The 15415-nt window shown below is 48.7% G+C and overlaps 1 protein-coding gene across 3 annotated transcripts in view; it reads left to right on the top strand.

Moving 5' to 3' along the window:
• The window catches only part of uroc1 (urocanate hydratase 1), a 108828-nt gene that overhangs the window by 88857 nt on the left and 4556 nt on the right, over positions 1-15415 (top strand). For 2 of the 3 annotated variants that reach the window (XM_072250577.1, XM_072250575.1), the window contains 5 exons: positions 3606-3682; positions 8220-8318; positions 10377-10476; positions 11168-11249; positions 12502-12601. In XM_072250577.1, coding sequence (XP_072106678.1) covers positions 3606-3682; positions 8220-8318; positions 10377-10476; positions 11168-11249; positions 12502-12601 — 458 coding nt within the window. The remainder of the gene's footprint in view (positions 1-3605; positions 3683-8219; positions 8319-10376; positions 10477-11167; positions 11250-12501; positions 12602-15415) is intronic. The other variant, XM_072250576.1, reaches the window with a different exon arrangement.

The following is a 15415-nucleotide window of genomic DNA, read 5'->3' as shown; positions in this document are numbered from 1 at the left end:
AATATGATTAGGAATAGTCAACATGGCATTGTCAAAGGCAAGTTAATTATAGCCCAGGAAATTATCAACCAGTGAGTCTTACTTCAGTGGTTGGTAAGTTGATGGAAAAGATCCTGAGAGGCAGGATTTATGAACATTTGGAGAGGCATAATATGATTAGGAATAGTCAGCATGGCTTTGTCAAAGGCAGGTTGTGCATTACGAGCCTGACTGAATTTTTTGAGGATGCGACTAAACATGTTGATGAAGGTAGAGCAGTAGATGTAGTGTATATGGATTTCAGCAAGGCATTTGATAAGGTATCTCATGCAAGACTTATTGAGAAAGTAAGGAGGCATGGGATCCATGGGGACATTGCTTTGTGGATCCAGAACTGGCTTGCCCACAGAAGACAAAGAGTGGTCGTATTCTGCATGGAGGTGGGTGACCAGTGGTGTGCCTCAGGGATCTATTCTGGGACCCCTTCTCTTTGTGGTTTTTATAAATGACCTGGATGAGGAAGTGGAGGGATGAGTTAGTAAATTTGCTGATGACACAAAAGTTGGGGGTGTTGTGGATAGTGTGGAGGGCTGTCAGAGGTTACAGCAGGACATCAATAGGATGCAAAACTGGGCTGAGAAGTGGCAGATGGAGTTCAACCCAGATAAGTGTGAGGTGGTTCATTTTGGTAGGTCAAATATGATGGCAGAATATAGTATTAATGGTAAGACTCTTGGCAGTGTGGAGGATCAGAGGAACCTTGGGGTCCAAGTCCATAGGACACTCAAAGGTGCTGTGCGGGTTGACTGTGTGGTTAAGAAGGCATACGGTGCATTGGCCTTCATCAACTGTGGGATTAGTTTAAGAGCTGAGAGGTAATGTTACAGCTATATAGGACCCTGGCCAGACCCCACTTGGAGTACTGTGCTCTGTTCTGGTCGCCTCACTACAGGGAAGGATGTGGAAAACATAGAAGGGTGCAGAGGAGATTTACAAGGATGTTGTCTGGATTGGAGAGCATGCCTTATGAGAATAGTGTCATGGTCCAGTCCGTGAAATCCACATTCCGGTTCACGGTCTGGCTCATCAATCCTTATTCCGGGTTTTCCTGTTTTCCCTTGTTCCATTGGGTGCCTTAATTGAGGCACCTGATTCTCATTGTGGGCTGGCACATAAACACCTCTCAAACCAAGGATTCCCTGCTGGACTGTTCCTTTCCCCTTCCTTCTGAATCCTCACCTGCTACCTTGTCTGCCACTTCGTCAGAATTCCCTGTCAAGTTAACCCGCCGGAGAGAGACTGGAGCCTTGTCAGGTCAAGATAAGGAACAATCTATTGTTGACTTTAGAGCTGTCCCTTTGTGTCCTCATGTTTAGTGTTCCGTGTCTAGAAGAGACCCGGCCCTTTGTCCTGTTCCCTAGGAGGGGTCCCGGTTCTGTGTTCCAAGCTCCAGGCACTGTGTTCCAGTCCTGTCCAAGTCAAGACTTCATGTTCTCATCCTGTGCTGGAGTCTCTCGTCCTGTGCTGGATCATCCCCATCCGAATCCCTGACAGTTTACCTAAGCAAGTATCCTGGGCAGTCATCCTGGCCCTGAGCTCCTAGCAAGGGTCCCAGCCCCGCACCCAAGAGCCTAATCAAGCTGAGTCCGAGAGCCGAGCCAAACCTAGTTCAAGAGCCACGTCCTGTGCTGGAGTTCCCTTGTCCAGCCCAGTGCTGGAGTTCCCTTGTCCAGTCCAAGCCACGTCCGAGAACCTTGTCCAGTCCAAGCCGAGGCTTTGTGTTCTCGTCCTGTCCATGTGCCTCGACCTGAGCAGGAGTTCCACGTCCAGTCCTGTAGCCTCATCTTGTCCTCGCCTAGATCCGGGGTCCGAGCCCGAGTTAAGATGCAGGTTCTGGGTCCCTGTCCAGTCTCTGGTTCGGAGTCCTAGCCCAGGCTCCTAGTTCAAAATTCCTTGTCCTGGTCCCGCTTTCCTAGTCTCTTAGTCCTAGCCCAGGCCCGGTGTCCTTGTCTCATCCGGGGCCTGTGTCCATGTCCAGTGTCGTTTCTTCCTGACTCCCCTTGCTTTCTTGACAGACCTTGTCCTGTTCCATAGTCATAGTCATAGTCATACTTTAATGATCCTGAGGGAAATTGGTTTTCGTTACAGTTGCTCCATAAATAATTAAATAGTAATATGTAAATTATGCCAGGAAATAAGTCCTGGACCAGCCTATTGGCTCAGGGTGTCTGACTCTCCAAGGGAGGAGTTGTAAAGTTTGATGGCCACAGGCAGGAATGACTTCCTATGACGCTCTGTGTTGCAAGTACTTCAGTGTCTGTGTCTTGCATTTGAGTCCACTCCCAATGCCCCCTTATGAGAATAGGTTGAGTGAACTCGGCCTTTTCTCCTTGGAGCGGCGGAGGATGAGAGGTGACCTGATAGAGGTGTACGAGATGCATTGATCGTGTGGATAGTCAGAGGCTTTTTCCTCAGGGCTGAAATGGCTAGCATTGTTTTAAGGTGCTTAGAAGTAGGTACAGAGAAGACGTCAGGGTTATTTGTTTAAGCAGAGAGTGGTGAGTGTGTGGAATGGGCTGCTGGCATTGGTGGTGGAGGCAGATACAATAGGGTCTTTTAAGAGACTCCTGGATAGGTACATGGAACTTAGAAAAATAGAGGGCTATGGGTAACCCGAGGTAATTTCTAAAGTAAGTACATGTTTGGCACAGCTTTGTGGGCCGAAGGGCCTGTATTGTGCTGTAGGTTTTCTATGTTTCTATGTTTCTAACTTATAAATACTAAGCAAACTAATAAAGAGCTGGGAAACGATGCTGAGAGAGGAATTAATGCGACGGGGTGTAAGACAAAAGAATAAAGATAGTGTTTCTGAACAATCTTTTATAGAAAATTCCTTGGATAGTGATGAATGAATTAATAGGCTACATAATTAAAACAATGACATCACCTGCATAATATGCTAATACGTAACCAATGAAAAGCGAGAAAAGAGATCAACTGTTAGTTTGCTACTATACCGCTTTCTGCCAGTGAGTGTGAAAAATAAGAGAGAATCTGCAGATGTTAGAAATCAAAGCAACACACACAAAATCTGGAGGAATCAGCAGACCAGGCAGCATTGGTGATCAAGAGTAAACACTGACGTTTTGGGCTGCGATCCTTCAACAGGACTCTGGTCTTGTCTTGAAACGTTGACTGTTTACTCTTTTCCAGAGATGCTGCCTGGCTTACTGAGCTCCTCCAGCATTTTATGTGAAAAATCCATGAGCTTGTTCAAAAGTACAAATCTTATAAAAAAAATTAATTAAAAAAACAGTGGCTTCCGAAAGCTCACACAGGGAATAATCTACTGGGCAGATCGGACATTTTCCCTTCATCTCCTCGGAGAGCATCCGTGGAAATGATTAGTAAACGTTTCAGGCTGGAAACCTTCGTCAGGACAGGGTCCCGGCCCGAAACATTGACTGATTGTTTCCACGGATGCTGCCCGACCTGCTGAGTTCCTCCAGCATGTTGTGAATGTTGCTTTGACCCCAGCATCGGTAGAGTATTTTGTGTCTCCTTGGAGAGATCAGCTCCTGGCTCTGTGATCTCACTCTAACACTGCTCGATGTGTTTATGTTCAGCAGGAACTGAAAAGGCAGTAAAACAGCAATATTCCGACAACCTGAAATGGATACGACAGGCTGCCAAACACAGGCTGGTTCGTGACCTCACAGTCTCTCCTCCTTCCCTCTCCTTTGCCTGGCTGATAGGATCTAGGGCCTCTCTGGGACACCACCCAAGGGATTACTGTGTCACCATGGGGACAGTGAACAGTGAAGCAGACTGACCACAGGAAACAGCTGGAAGTTCAGAGCAGTGTCCTTACCTCGCCAACATTTCTTTGCAAGTTGTACATTAGAGCCTGGGTCAGACACAGAGTGAATCTCCCTCCACACTGTCCCGTCACACACTCCCGGGGTCAGACACAGAATGAAGTTCCCATCACACACTCCCGGGGTCAGACACAGAGTGACTCTCCCTCCACACTGTCCCGTCACACACTCCCGGGGTCAGACACAGAGTGAAGTTCCCATCACACACTCCCGGGGTCAGACACAGAGTGACTCTCCCTCCACACCGTCCCATCACACACTCCCGGGGTCAGACACAGAGTGAAGTTCCCGTCACACACTCCCGGGGTCAGACACAGAGTGAATCTCCCTCCACACTGTCCCGTCACACACTCCCGGGGTCAGACACAGAATGAAGTTCCCATCACACACTCCCGGGGTCAGACACAGAGTGACTCTCCCTCCACACTGTCCCGTCACACACTCCCGGGGTCAGACACAGAGTGAAGTTCCCATCACACACTCCCGGGGTCAGACACAGAGTGACTCTCCCTCCACACCGTCCCATCACACACTCCCGGGGTCAGACACAGAGTGAAGTTCCCGTCACACACTCCCGGGGTCAGACACAGAGTGAATCTCCCTCCACACCGTCCCATCACACACTCCCGGGGTCAGACACAGAGTGAATCTCCCTCCACACCGTCCCATCACACACTCCCGGGGTCAGACACAGAGCGAAGCTCCCTCCACACTGTCCCATCACACACTCCCGGGGTCAGACACAGAGTGAAACTCCCTCCACACTGTCCCATCACACACTCCCAGGGTCAGACACAGAGTGAAGCTCCCTCCACACCGTCCCATCGCACACTCCCGGGGTCAGACACAGAGTGAAACTCCCTCCACACCGTCCCATCGCACACTCCCGGGGTCAGACACAGAGTGAAACTCCCTCCACACCGTCCCATTGCACACTCCCGGGGTCAGACACAGAGTGAAGCTCCCTCCACACCGTCCCCTCACACACTCCCAGGGTCAGACACAGAGTGAAACTCCCTCCACACTGTCCCATCACACATTCCCGGGGTCAGTCACAGAGTGAAGCTCCCTCCACACCGTCCCATCACACACTCCCGGGGTCAGTCACAGAGTGAAGCTCCCTCCACACCGTCCCATCACACACTCCCGGGGTCAGACACAGAGTGAAGCTCCCTCCATATTGTCCTGTCACACACTCCCGGGGTCAGACACAGAGTGAAGCTCACTCTACACTGTCCCATCACACACACCCAGGGTCAGACACAGAGTGAAGCTCCCTCCACACCGTCCCATCACACAGAGGTGTTGTCCATTCCTGTACCAAGTGTCAGCAGACGGAGGGACAGGTTTCTTCCGACAGAGCATGGAGTGGTGGGGTTGATGGGCAAGTGGAGACTGGAGCTGTAGATGTACCAATCCCTGTTCCAGACGCGCAAACACACGGGGAGTCCCTGGGCAACGGATCCGTCAACCTACATACATACAGTTTTTATATTTTAGTTGTAAAGGTGAAGTTCTGTAAGATGTTGGTGAGGCCTAATATGGAATATTATGTGCAGCTTTGGTCAGCTCCATACAGGATAGATGTAAATAAGATTGAAAGTACATAGAAAATTTACAATAGAGGACAGACAATGGAGATGATGTGATAGAGGTGTTTAAAGGTGTTTATGATAGAGGGAATGGAGAGAGTCGGACCGCGTACAGGGAATGGAGAGAGACGGACTGTGTACAGGGAATGGAGAGAGATGGACCACGTACAGGGAATGGAGAGAGATGGACTGTGTACAGGGAATGGAGAGAGACGGACTGTGTACAGGGAATGGAGAGAGACGGACTGTGTACAGGGAATGGAGAGAGATGGACCACGTACAGGGAATGGAGAGAGATGGACTGCGTACAGGGAATGGAGAGAGACGGACTGTGTACAGGGAATGGAGAGAGACGGACTGTGTACAGGGAATGGAGAGAGATGGACCACGTACAGGGAATGGAGAGAGATGGACTACGTACAGGGAATGGAGAGAGACAGACCGCGTACAGGGAATGGAGAGCGATGGACCATCTTTAGGCAGAAAAGATTTAGAGTCACATAGAATCACGGAGCAAGACAGTAAGGATACAGGCCTTTCGGCTCACCGGGTCCATGCTGAGCACAGTGCCCCGCCGCCCCATCCTAATTTCTTATGTTCAGCCCATATCTCCAAGCCACTCTCCCCCGTACATCTCCAACTGCTTCTTAAATGAAACTATCATAACTGCCTGGAACACTTCCTTGGCAGTTCGTTCCATATACTCACCATCTTCTGTATGGAAACATTGCCCCTCGAGTCCCTTTTCAATCTATCCCCTCTCCTCTTCAATTTATGACTCCTACCCTGAGGGGGGAGTCCAGTTATTGTCCACTTTATCTCTGCATCTCATAATTTTAAACATTCCTGCAAAGTTGCCCCTCTTTCTGCTACGTTGCAAGGAATAAAAACCCAGCGTGGCCGACCTCACTCTGTGACTCAGGCCGTCGAGTACCAGCAGCACTCTCGTATCACTTTTCACTCTTCCCAGTTTAACCAAACCTTTCCGATAACAGGGTAACCAAACTGAATGAACGAATTGACTTTCCTACATCCTCCACATACATCAGGAGTAAAAATCTTGGTTTTTCCAAGTGCAGCCTCACCAACTTGTACAAATGCTCCATAGTGTCTCAACTCGTTTAATCAGTGTCCTGACTGATGAGGGCCTGTGAGCCTTTTTCACCATCCTGTCTGCTGTCTTCAACAAACAATGTAACCGTACTCCTTCGTCTCTCTGTTCCATCCCCCTCCCTAGTGCCCGACCACTCATTGTATAAGTTAAACATTCTAAGATGCATCACTTCACACTTGTCTGTATTAAAATCCATTTGCTGTTCTTGGAGCATTTTCCAAAATGATGAAGGACCCCCCCCCCCCACTAGTAATCTATGATGAGCTTCTTCACTGTCAATGACCCCACAAACTTACTGATCAAGCCTTGGGCATTCACATCCATTCATTTGTATAAATAATGAACAACACTGACCCCTGTGGTACGTCACTCGTCACCAGCCTCTATTCAGAAGAACATAACATAAGAAATAGGAGCAGGAGTCGGCCATCTGGCCCATCGAGCCTGCCCCGCCATTCAATAAGATCATGGCTCATCTGTCCGTAAACTCAGCTCCATCTACCTGCCTTTTCCCCCAAATCCTTAATTCCCCTACTCTGCAATAATCTACCCAATCTTGCCTTAAATATATATACTGAGAAACAATATTCAGAGTTCAAAGTAAGTATATTATCAAAATATAGAGATTCATTTTCTTGAGGGCATTCACAGAAAATACAAAGAAATACAATGGAATCGATAAAAGGCCGCGTGCAGCAGGATGGACAAATGACCACTGTGCAAAAGACAACAAAAAGAATTTAAAAATATTTTTTTGTTATTAGGGTTTTTTTTGTTTTAGTTAGTAGGGGTTCTTTTTTTTCTTTCTTTTTTCCATTAAAAACAGCTTTAACATTTTGTTTTTTTTATTATTATTGATATACTGTAAAAATTAAAAAAAAATAAATGAATAGATAGCTAGATAAGCAACAAACATTGAGGACGTCAGATGAAGAGTCCTTGGAAGTGAGTCGATAAGTTGTAGGAACAGTTCAGTTCAGTGACGGGGTGAATAAAGCTGGAGTCCAAGAGCCCGATCATTGAACAAGACGGGATAACTTCACTCAACAAGATGAAGGTTGATTAGACAGGGGATGAAGGGATACGTGGAGAAGGCAGGATTGAGGCTGAGTGGGAAATGGATCAACCATGATGAAATGGGGGAGCAGACTCGATGGGCCAAATGGCCTAATTCTGCTCCTACATCTTATGATGTTATGGTTTAGCCTACTCCAAGATTGTAACCCTTCTCTCCTACACAGCCTCCATTTTCTATCATCCATATGACTATTAAATATCCCTAATGTATCTGCCTCTACACCACCCCTAGCAGTGTGTCCCACACCCCCACCACTCTGTGTTTAAAAATAATGATCTCTGTCATCCTGCCCAGAGTTACCACTGAACAGGTGAATGCTCCGTCACCAGGTAGGTGACGGTGATGTTTTGGTCTGAGAGCCTTGGTTGGGCCTGACCTCCAGCAATCTGTGTGTGCTGCTGAAGGTTTCCAGCATCCGGTCTGTCTTGCATCTGCACTTGATTCTTCATTCTGTTACTTTTTCCTCTGTCTACCTCGATGCACTGTGATCTGCATGAAGGGAATGAATGTGTTTCACTGTAGCTCAGAATAAGCAGGCTACCTGCCCCTCGGCACCCCCCACCCTTTCTTCCCCGCAGGTGGTCGGATCTCAAGCTCGCATCCTATACTCAGACCAGAGGGGCCGAATTGCCATCGCCGTAGCGATCAACCAAGCTGTGGCTGCGAGCAGGCTCAAGGTAAGATCGTGAGTAGGGCTGCGTTTTGCAGAATGACACTCACACTCAACGACTCGGGAACAGCTTCTTCCCCTCCGCCATCAGATTTCGGAATGCACGCTGAGCCCAACCCATGAACACCACCTCATTTTTTCGCTCTCATTTCGCACTACCTATATAATTTAATATTTTATATATCCTCACTGAATCTATAGCTTCTCTATTATTATATATTGCAAATTACCCGTGTAACAAGAAGTTCCGCCACACACAGTGTTAAACGTGATTCTGATTCCAATTCCCATTCTTCATTTTTCTCTCCCTATCGACAAGAATGTGTTGCCTCCCTGTTGAATTTTGCCCTCCCCCCACCCCCATACTTCCAGACAGGAGGTCCCAGGTCACAGCCTCCTGCTCCAGAGAAACATTCTCCCTCTGTCCTCTCTGGGCACATGGCCAAGTGGTTAAGGCGTCCGTCTAGTGATTCTGTGGCAGCGTGTTTGTGCCCTTGAGCAAGGCACTTAACCACACATTGCTCTAGTCTGTGCGAGAAACGGCGCCCCACACAACTTCCAATCTATGCCTGGGCATGAAAATGCCCGACACTGGCCTCTCATGGTCTGAGTCGATGTTCCCTCCCACCACCCCCCCCCCCCCGGGTCCCTGACCACCTCCCAGGCAGCTTCATGTATTGTCACACACACCAGTGCAATGAAAGACCCTGCTCGCATAGAGCTCACAGAAGGAATAGTAGAGTTACAGCACAGAAACAGGTCCTTTGGCCCATCTTTTCAATGCTGGCCAATATCTATCCGAGCTAGTCCCCTTTGCCCACATTTAACTCATTTCCCTCTAAACGAGGCCAGTACAGTCACGTAGTGGTTAGCGCCACCATTTGTAAGGAGTTTGTATGTTCTCCCTGTAACCGCGTGGGTTTCCTCTGGTTTCCTCCCACATTCCAAAGATGTACTTTTGGTGCCAGAAATGTGGTGGCACTCGCAGTCTTCCCAGTGCAATCCTCACTGATTTAATTTAACACACACGAGGCCTTTCACTGGATACTCGATGTCATCATCACCATTGTATGACATCGTCATTATGTGCCATGTCGTATGACGTGGGCGATCATGGTCTCCCATCTGTTGACCATGAATGTTCTTGGCAAATTTTTCTACAGAAGTAGTTTGCCATTACCACCTTCTGGGCAGTGTCTTTACAAGACAAGTGACCCCGGCCAATATCAATACTCTTCGGAGATTGTTTGCCTGGTGTCAGTGGTCACATAACCAGGGCTTGTGATCTGCACCGGCTGCTCATACGACCATCCTCCACCTGCTCCAGTGGCTTCATGTGACCCTGATCAGGGATCTAAGCAAGTGCCACAGCTTGCCCGAGGGTGACCTGCAGGCTAGCAGAGGGAAGGAGCACCTCACACCTCCTTTGGTAGAGACGCATCTCCACCCTGCCACTTTACATTTTGATGAACATGTAACAAATAAAGTTAATCTTTAAAACTCTTCCAATCCATCTACGTGTCCAAGCAACTTTTAAACATTATGATTGTGCTTCACTGTATGGCTTCTTCTGGCAACTCGTTCCATTCACTAACCAGCCTCCCTGTGGAAAAAGTTGCCCCTCAGGTCCTTTGTAAATCTTTTCCATCTCACCTTAAACCTGTGCTCTCTAGCTTTAGACTCCGCTGCCCTGGGGAAAGGGTTGTATACACCCCCCTCCCCTTCACGCTACAAATCTAAGGTCACCCCTCAGCCTCCTACCCTTCAGGGAAAACAGTCCCAGTCTGTCCAGTCTCTCCTAGTAACTCCAGCCCTCAGTTCCAGTAACACCCCCAAGGGATTCGTCTCATCCCTCCCTCTGCATTCCTCAACATCCTTCTCTCCCTTTCCATCTCTCCCTCTCCTCCCCTGTCCGATCCGTGGCCTCCTCCCTCCTCTTCCCTCCTCCCCCTCCCGCCTCTCACATCTCAGCTGTCGTAGTAACTGTCAGCGAGAGCCCTCCATGACATCTGGCCGTCAGTGAGAATGAGTTATCTCCTCTAATGGGATCTCTTCAACTCCGCAGGCTCCTGTGGTGATCAGCCGAGACCACCACGACGTGAGTGGAACAGACAGCCCGTTCAGGGAAACTTCCAACATCTATGATGGATCAGCATTTTGTGCAGGTCTGTACCCATCCTCCCAGGCCCCACGATGAATGGCCAGACCACTGTACAACTGACAGATGTACAGACTCTCTCTCACCCCTTTTCTCTCTCTCCCTTCCCCCTCACCCCTTCGCCCCTCACCCCTTCCCCCTCACCTCTTCCCCCTCACCCCTTCCCCCCACCCTTTCCACTCACCCTTCCCCCCTCCACTTCCTCCCTCACCCCTACCCCCTCTCTCTCCTGATCCCTTTCTCCCCCACCTCCCTCCTTCCCCTCCCTCTCTACTTAATCGCACTCTTCCTGGTATTAATCCCCTCACTGCTGCCAACCTCCTCTCTGCTGCATTGCCTGACTAAAGTTTTATACCAGTGTAACATGGCTTCCTGACTCCGTGCTCAGTGGCTCAACAGCTGAAGGCCTCTTTACCCCTCTCCACTCGTATGATTGAGTTACAGGAGATTCTGCAGGAGCTGGAAATCTTGAGCAACACACACGCACACACAGACACACACACAGATAGACAGACACACACACACACACACACACCAATGCTGAGTGTTTATTTGTGTTCCTCCAGTGTGTGTTGCTGACACTACGTGTGTTCCCATTTTCAGCAGCCTATGGACTTACACTGCAAGATGCCTGTCTGACCTGACTGGCTGAGGGATGGTCCGGTTACTAACCACGGCTGTGCTCTCTCCTTCCCCAGACATGGCAGTACAGAATTTTGTTGGTGATTCTGTTCGAGGAGCGACGTGGGTGTCCCTGCACAACGGTGGGGGCGTTGGCTGGTGAGTGTGGCACCCAGAGCGGGGTGTGCCATTGGGCCGTGGTTAATGGAAGCAGTACAGTGACAGACAGTTGTAAACAGGCTATGTAGAACACAGAACATTACAACACAGTAGAGGCCTTTCGGCCCACGATGTTGTGCCAACCTTTTCACCTACTCCAAGACCATCCCACCTACACAGCCCATAACCTTTCATTTCTCTTTCATCCATGTGCCTGTCTAAGAGTCTCTTAAATGGCCTATTGAATCCACCCAGGCTTATCACTACTACCTTTCTTGAGCAAAAGAGTAACAATTTTTCACCCTCCAGTTATCTGGTACAAGTTCGGTGGCTAGTGAGGGTGAAAAGAACTTTGAAGTTTGAAGAGCAGAATAATTTTACAAGAGTTCCTCCTTTCCTTCTCTCACCTCACCTGATTAAAACAACCTCCACATTTCCACTGTCCATTTCCCCAAGTACATCTGTTCATAACTTATGCTCCTCAGCTCCTGCGTAATAGCATTCTGATTCCCCATCTCCCAATTAAATACTTTCCCAAACCGACTCTTCCTATCCTAGTCCTACATCATGGTGAATATTAGTGAGCTGTGGTCACTATCTCTAAAATGCTCTCCCATCGAGAGACCTGACACCTGAGCAGGTTCATCGCCAAGCTTCAGATCCAGTATGACAGAAGGTTAGGTTCGATATCTGGATCTAATCCCATGTCTGACCCCGGGAGTGTGTGATGGGACGGTGTGGAGGGGGCTTCACTCTGTGTCTGACCTTGGGAGTGTGTGATGGGACGGTGTAGAGGGAGTGTGTGATGGGACAGTAGGGAGGGAGCTTCACTCTGTGTCTGACCTTGGGAGTGTGTGATGGGACGGTGTAGAGGGAGTGTGTGATGGGACAGTGTGGAGGGAGTGTGTGATCGGTCAGTGTAGGGGGAGTGTGTGATGGGTCAGTGTGGAGGGAGTGTGTGATGGGTCGGTGTGGAGGGAGTGTGTGATGGGATGGTGTGGAGGGAGTGTGTGATGAGTCAGTATGGAGGGAGTGTGTGATGGGACGGTGTGGAGGGAGTGTGTGATGGGTCAGTGTGGAGGGAGTGTGTGATGGGACGGTGTGGAGGGAGTGTGTGATGGGACGGTGTGGAGGGAGTGTGTGATGGGACAGTGTGGAGGGAGTGTGTGATGGGTCGGTGTGGAGGGAGTGTGTGATGAGTCAGTGTGGGGGGAGATCTTCACAGGTTCACAACTTTCTTCCTGATACACAGGGGAGAGGCAGTGAATGGAGGATTTGGGCTGGTGCTCGATGGTTCCAAGGACACTGAGGAGCGGGCGAAGGTGATGCTAAACTGGGATGTGTCCAATGGGGTGAGTGACAGATATTTTTCAGTTCTGTGTCCTCTTCTTTTTCCACTTCTGCAGAAACAGGGTGCTTGAATTTAGGAAGTATTTGCATCTGCCTGTTGGAGTGGAGTGGCTCGCGAAGTGAGCTCTCTAATGAGTCACACTCGTCTGCTCCCTGCTCACCGCCCGGGTTCGGGGTGGTGGGCTGGCGTAGTGGTTAGTGTAACACTTTACAGCGCCAGTGACTGGAATTTCATGGTTCAAATCCCGCCACTCTCTGTAAGTTTGTATGTTCTCCCCGTGATGGCGTGTGTTTTCTCCGGGTGCTCTGGTTTCCTCCCACATTCCAAAGGCGTACAGGTTAGAGTCAGTCAGCTGTAGACATATCGTGTTGGTGCTGGAAGCACGGCCACGCTTGCGGGCTGTCCCCAGCGCACCCTCAGACCGTGGTGATCATTGACACAAAATGACACTATATCATGGGATAGTCCATGTTTCGAGGTTTGTGACAAATAAAGCTAATCTTTACCTGTATATTTCTCCTATTCGCTGTGGAAACTCTTGTTGAATCCACTTCCAATGCGCTTTCAGACACTGTGTCCCAGTTCACAGTAGCTCCAGGGGGGAAACCCTCTCCGTCCTCCCCCATCTGCTCCTCTGTCTCATCCTCTTCACGCTGTGTCCTCGGGAGTACTCCAGCGGGTTCAGTTACTACCCGTCAACCATTGGGGTCTTGACCCAGAGGGGATAACTTCACTCAACTTCACTTGCCCCGTCACTGAACTGTTCCCCCAGCCCATGGACTCGCTCACTTTCGCTTTCTCGGTTTCTCTGTATTTATTTATTTAGATTATTTTCCTTTTTTTTATCTTTTAGTATTTGTTCACTTTGCTGTTTTTTGCACATTGGTTGTTTGTTTGTCCTGTTGGATGTGGACTTTCATTGATTGTATTGTATTTCTTTGTGCTTACTGACTTTACCTACAGGAAAATGAATCTTGGGGTTCTATATGGTGACATGTATGTACCTTGAGAATAAATTTACTTTCAGCTTTGAGCATTTGAACTCTGCTACCCTACCACGTTGCCCCTGGAGGAACTGGAGGGATACAGGCCACGTGCAAGCAGATGGGGTTAGTCAGATGGGTACTGCAGTCAGCAGAGACATGATGGGCTGTACTGCTGATAGCACTGGAGAGAGCCTTCGCTGGGTTTTCAGTGGGGCCCATTGAAGTTCCTGCAATGATGTAACTCACTCATGGACTGTTTGTCCCACTCCCATCAGGGAGGAGGCCAAGTAGCAGCCAGACCAGGACCACCAGACTCAAAAACAGCTGCTTTCTTCAAGAACATAAGAAATAGGAGCAGGAGTCGGCCATCTGGCCCGTCGAGCCTGCTCCACCATTCAATAAGATCATGGTTGATCTCCACCAACCTGCCTTTTCCCCATAACCCTTGATTCCCCTACTATGCAAAAACCTATTCAACCTTGTCTTAAATATATTTACTGAGGTAGCCTCCACTGCTTCATTGGGAGAGAATTCCACAGATTCACCACCCTCTGGGAAAAGCAGTTCCTCCTTGCCTCCGTCCTAAATCTACTCCCCCGAATTTTGAGACAATGTCCCCTCGTTCTAGTCTCACCGACCGATGGGAACAACTTTCTTGCCTCTATCTTATCTACCCCTCTCATAATGTTATATGTTTCTGTAAGATCTCCTCTCATTCTTCTGAATTCCAGTCTGTATAGTCCCAGGTGACTCATAGTCTAACCCCCTCATCTCTGGAATCAACCTGGTGAACCTCCTCTGCACCGTCTCCAAAGCCAGTATATCCTTCCTCAAGTATGGAGACCAGAACTGCACACAGTACTCCAGGTGCGGCCTCACCAATACCCTGTACAGTTGCAGCATAACCTCCCTGCTCTTAAATTCAATCCCTCCAGCAATGAAGGCCACATTCCATTTGCTGCCTTGATAGCCTGCTGCACCTGCAAACCAACCTTTTGTGATTCATGCACAGGCACTCCCAAATCCCTCTGCACAACAGCATGCTGCAATCTTTCACCATTTAAATAATAATCTGACCTTCCATTTTTCCTTACAAAGTGGGTTACCTTGTATTCATCAATATTGTACTCCATCTGCCAGACCCTTGTCCACTTGATTTACCTGTCTGTATCTCTCTGCAGACCCTCTGTATGTTCTGCAACATTTGCTTTTCCACTCAGTTTAGTGTCATCAGCCAACTTAGATACACTACACTCAGTCCCCTCTTCCAGATCGTTAATGTATATTGTGAACAGTTGTGGGCCCAGCACTGACCCCTGTGGCACATCGCTCACCACTGATTGCCAACCAGAGAAACACCCATGTATCCCAACTCTCTGCTTTCTATTGGTTAACCAATCCTCTATCCATACTAATACATCACTACCAACTCTATCTTGTGGATAAGTCTTTTATGTGGCACCTTATCGAACGCCTTCTGGAAATCCAAGTAAATAACGTCCATCTGTTCCCCTCTATCCACTGTGCTCTTTATATCCTCAAAGAACTCCAGTAAGTTTGTCAAACAGGACCTGCCTTTGCCAAATCCATGCTGCGTCTGCTTTTTGGATCCATTTCTTTCCAGATGCCTCACTATTTCTTCTCTAATGATAGCTTCAAGCATTTTCCCAACTACAGATGTTAAATTAACTAGCCTATGGTTACCTGCCTTCTGCCTACATTCTTTTTTGAACTGTGCTGTGACATTCGCCATCTTCCAATCCACTGGGACCTGCCCAGAGTACAGAGAATTTTGGTAAATTATCACCAAAGCCTGTACTACAACTTCT

This window comes from Mobula birostris, unplaced genomic scaffold (assembly GCF_030028105.1).
Source record: "Mobula birostris isolate sMobBir1 unplaced genomic scaffold, sMobBir1.hap1 scaffold_420, whole genome shotgun sequence".
NCBI lineage: Eukaryota > Metazoa > Chordata > Chondrichthyes > Myliobatiformes > Myliobatidae > Mobula > Mobula birostris.
The sequence above is the reverse complement of the archived record's forward strand: the minus strand, read 5'-3'. Positions and strand labels throughout refer to the sequence as shown.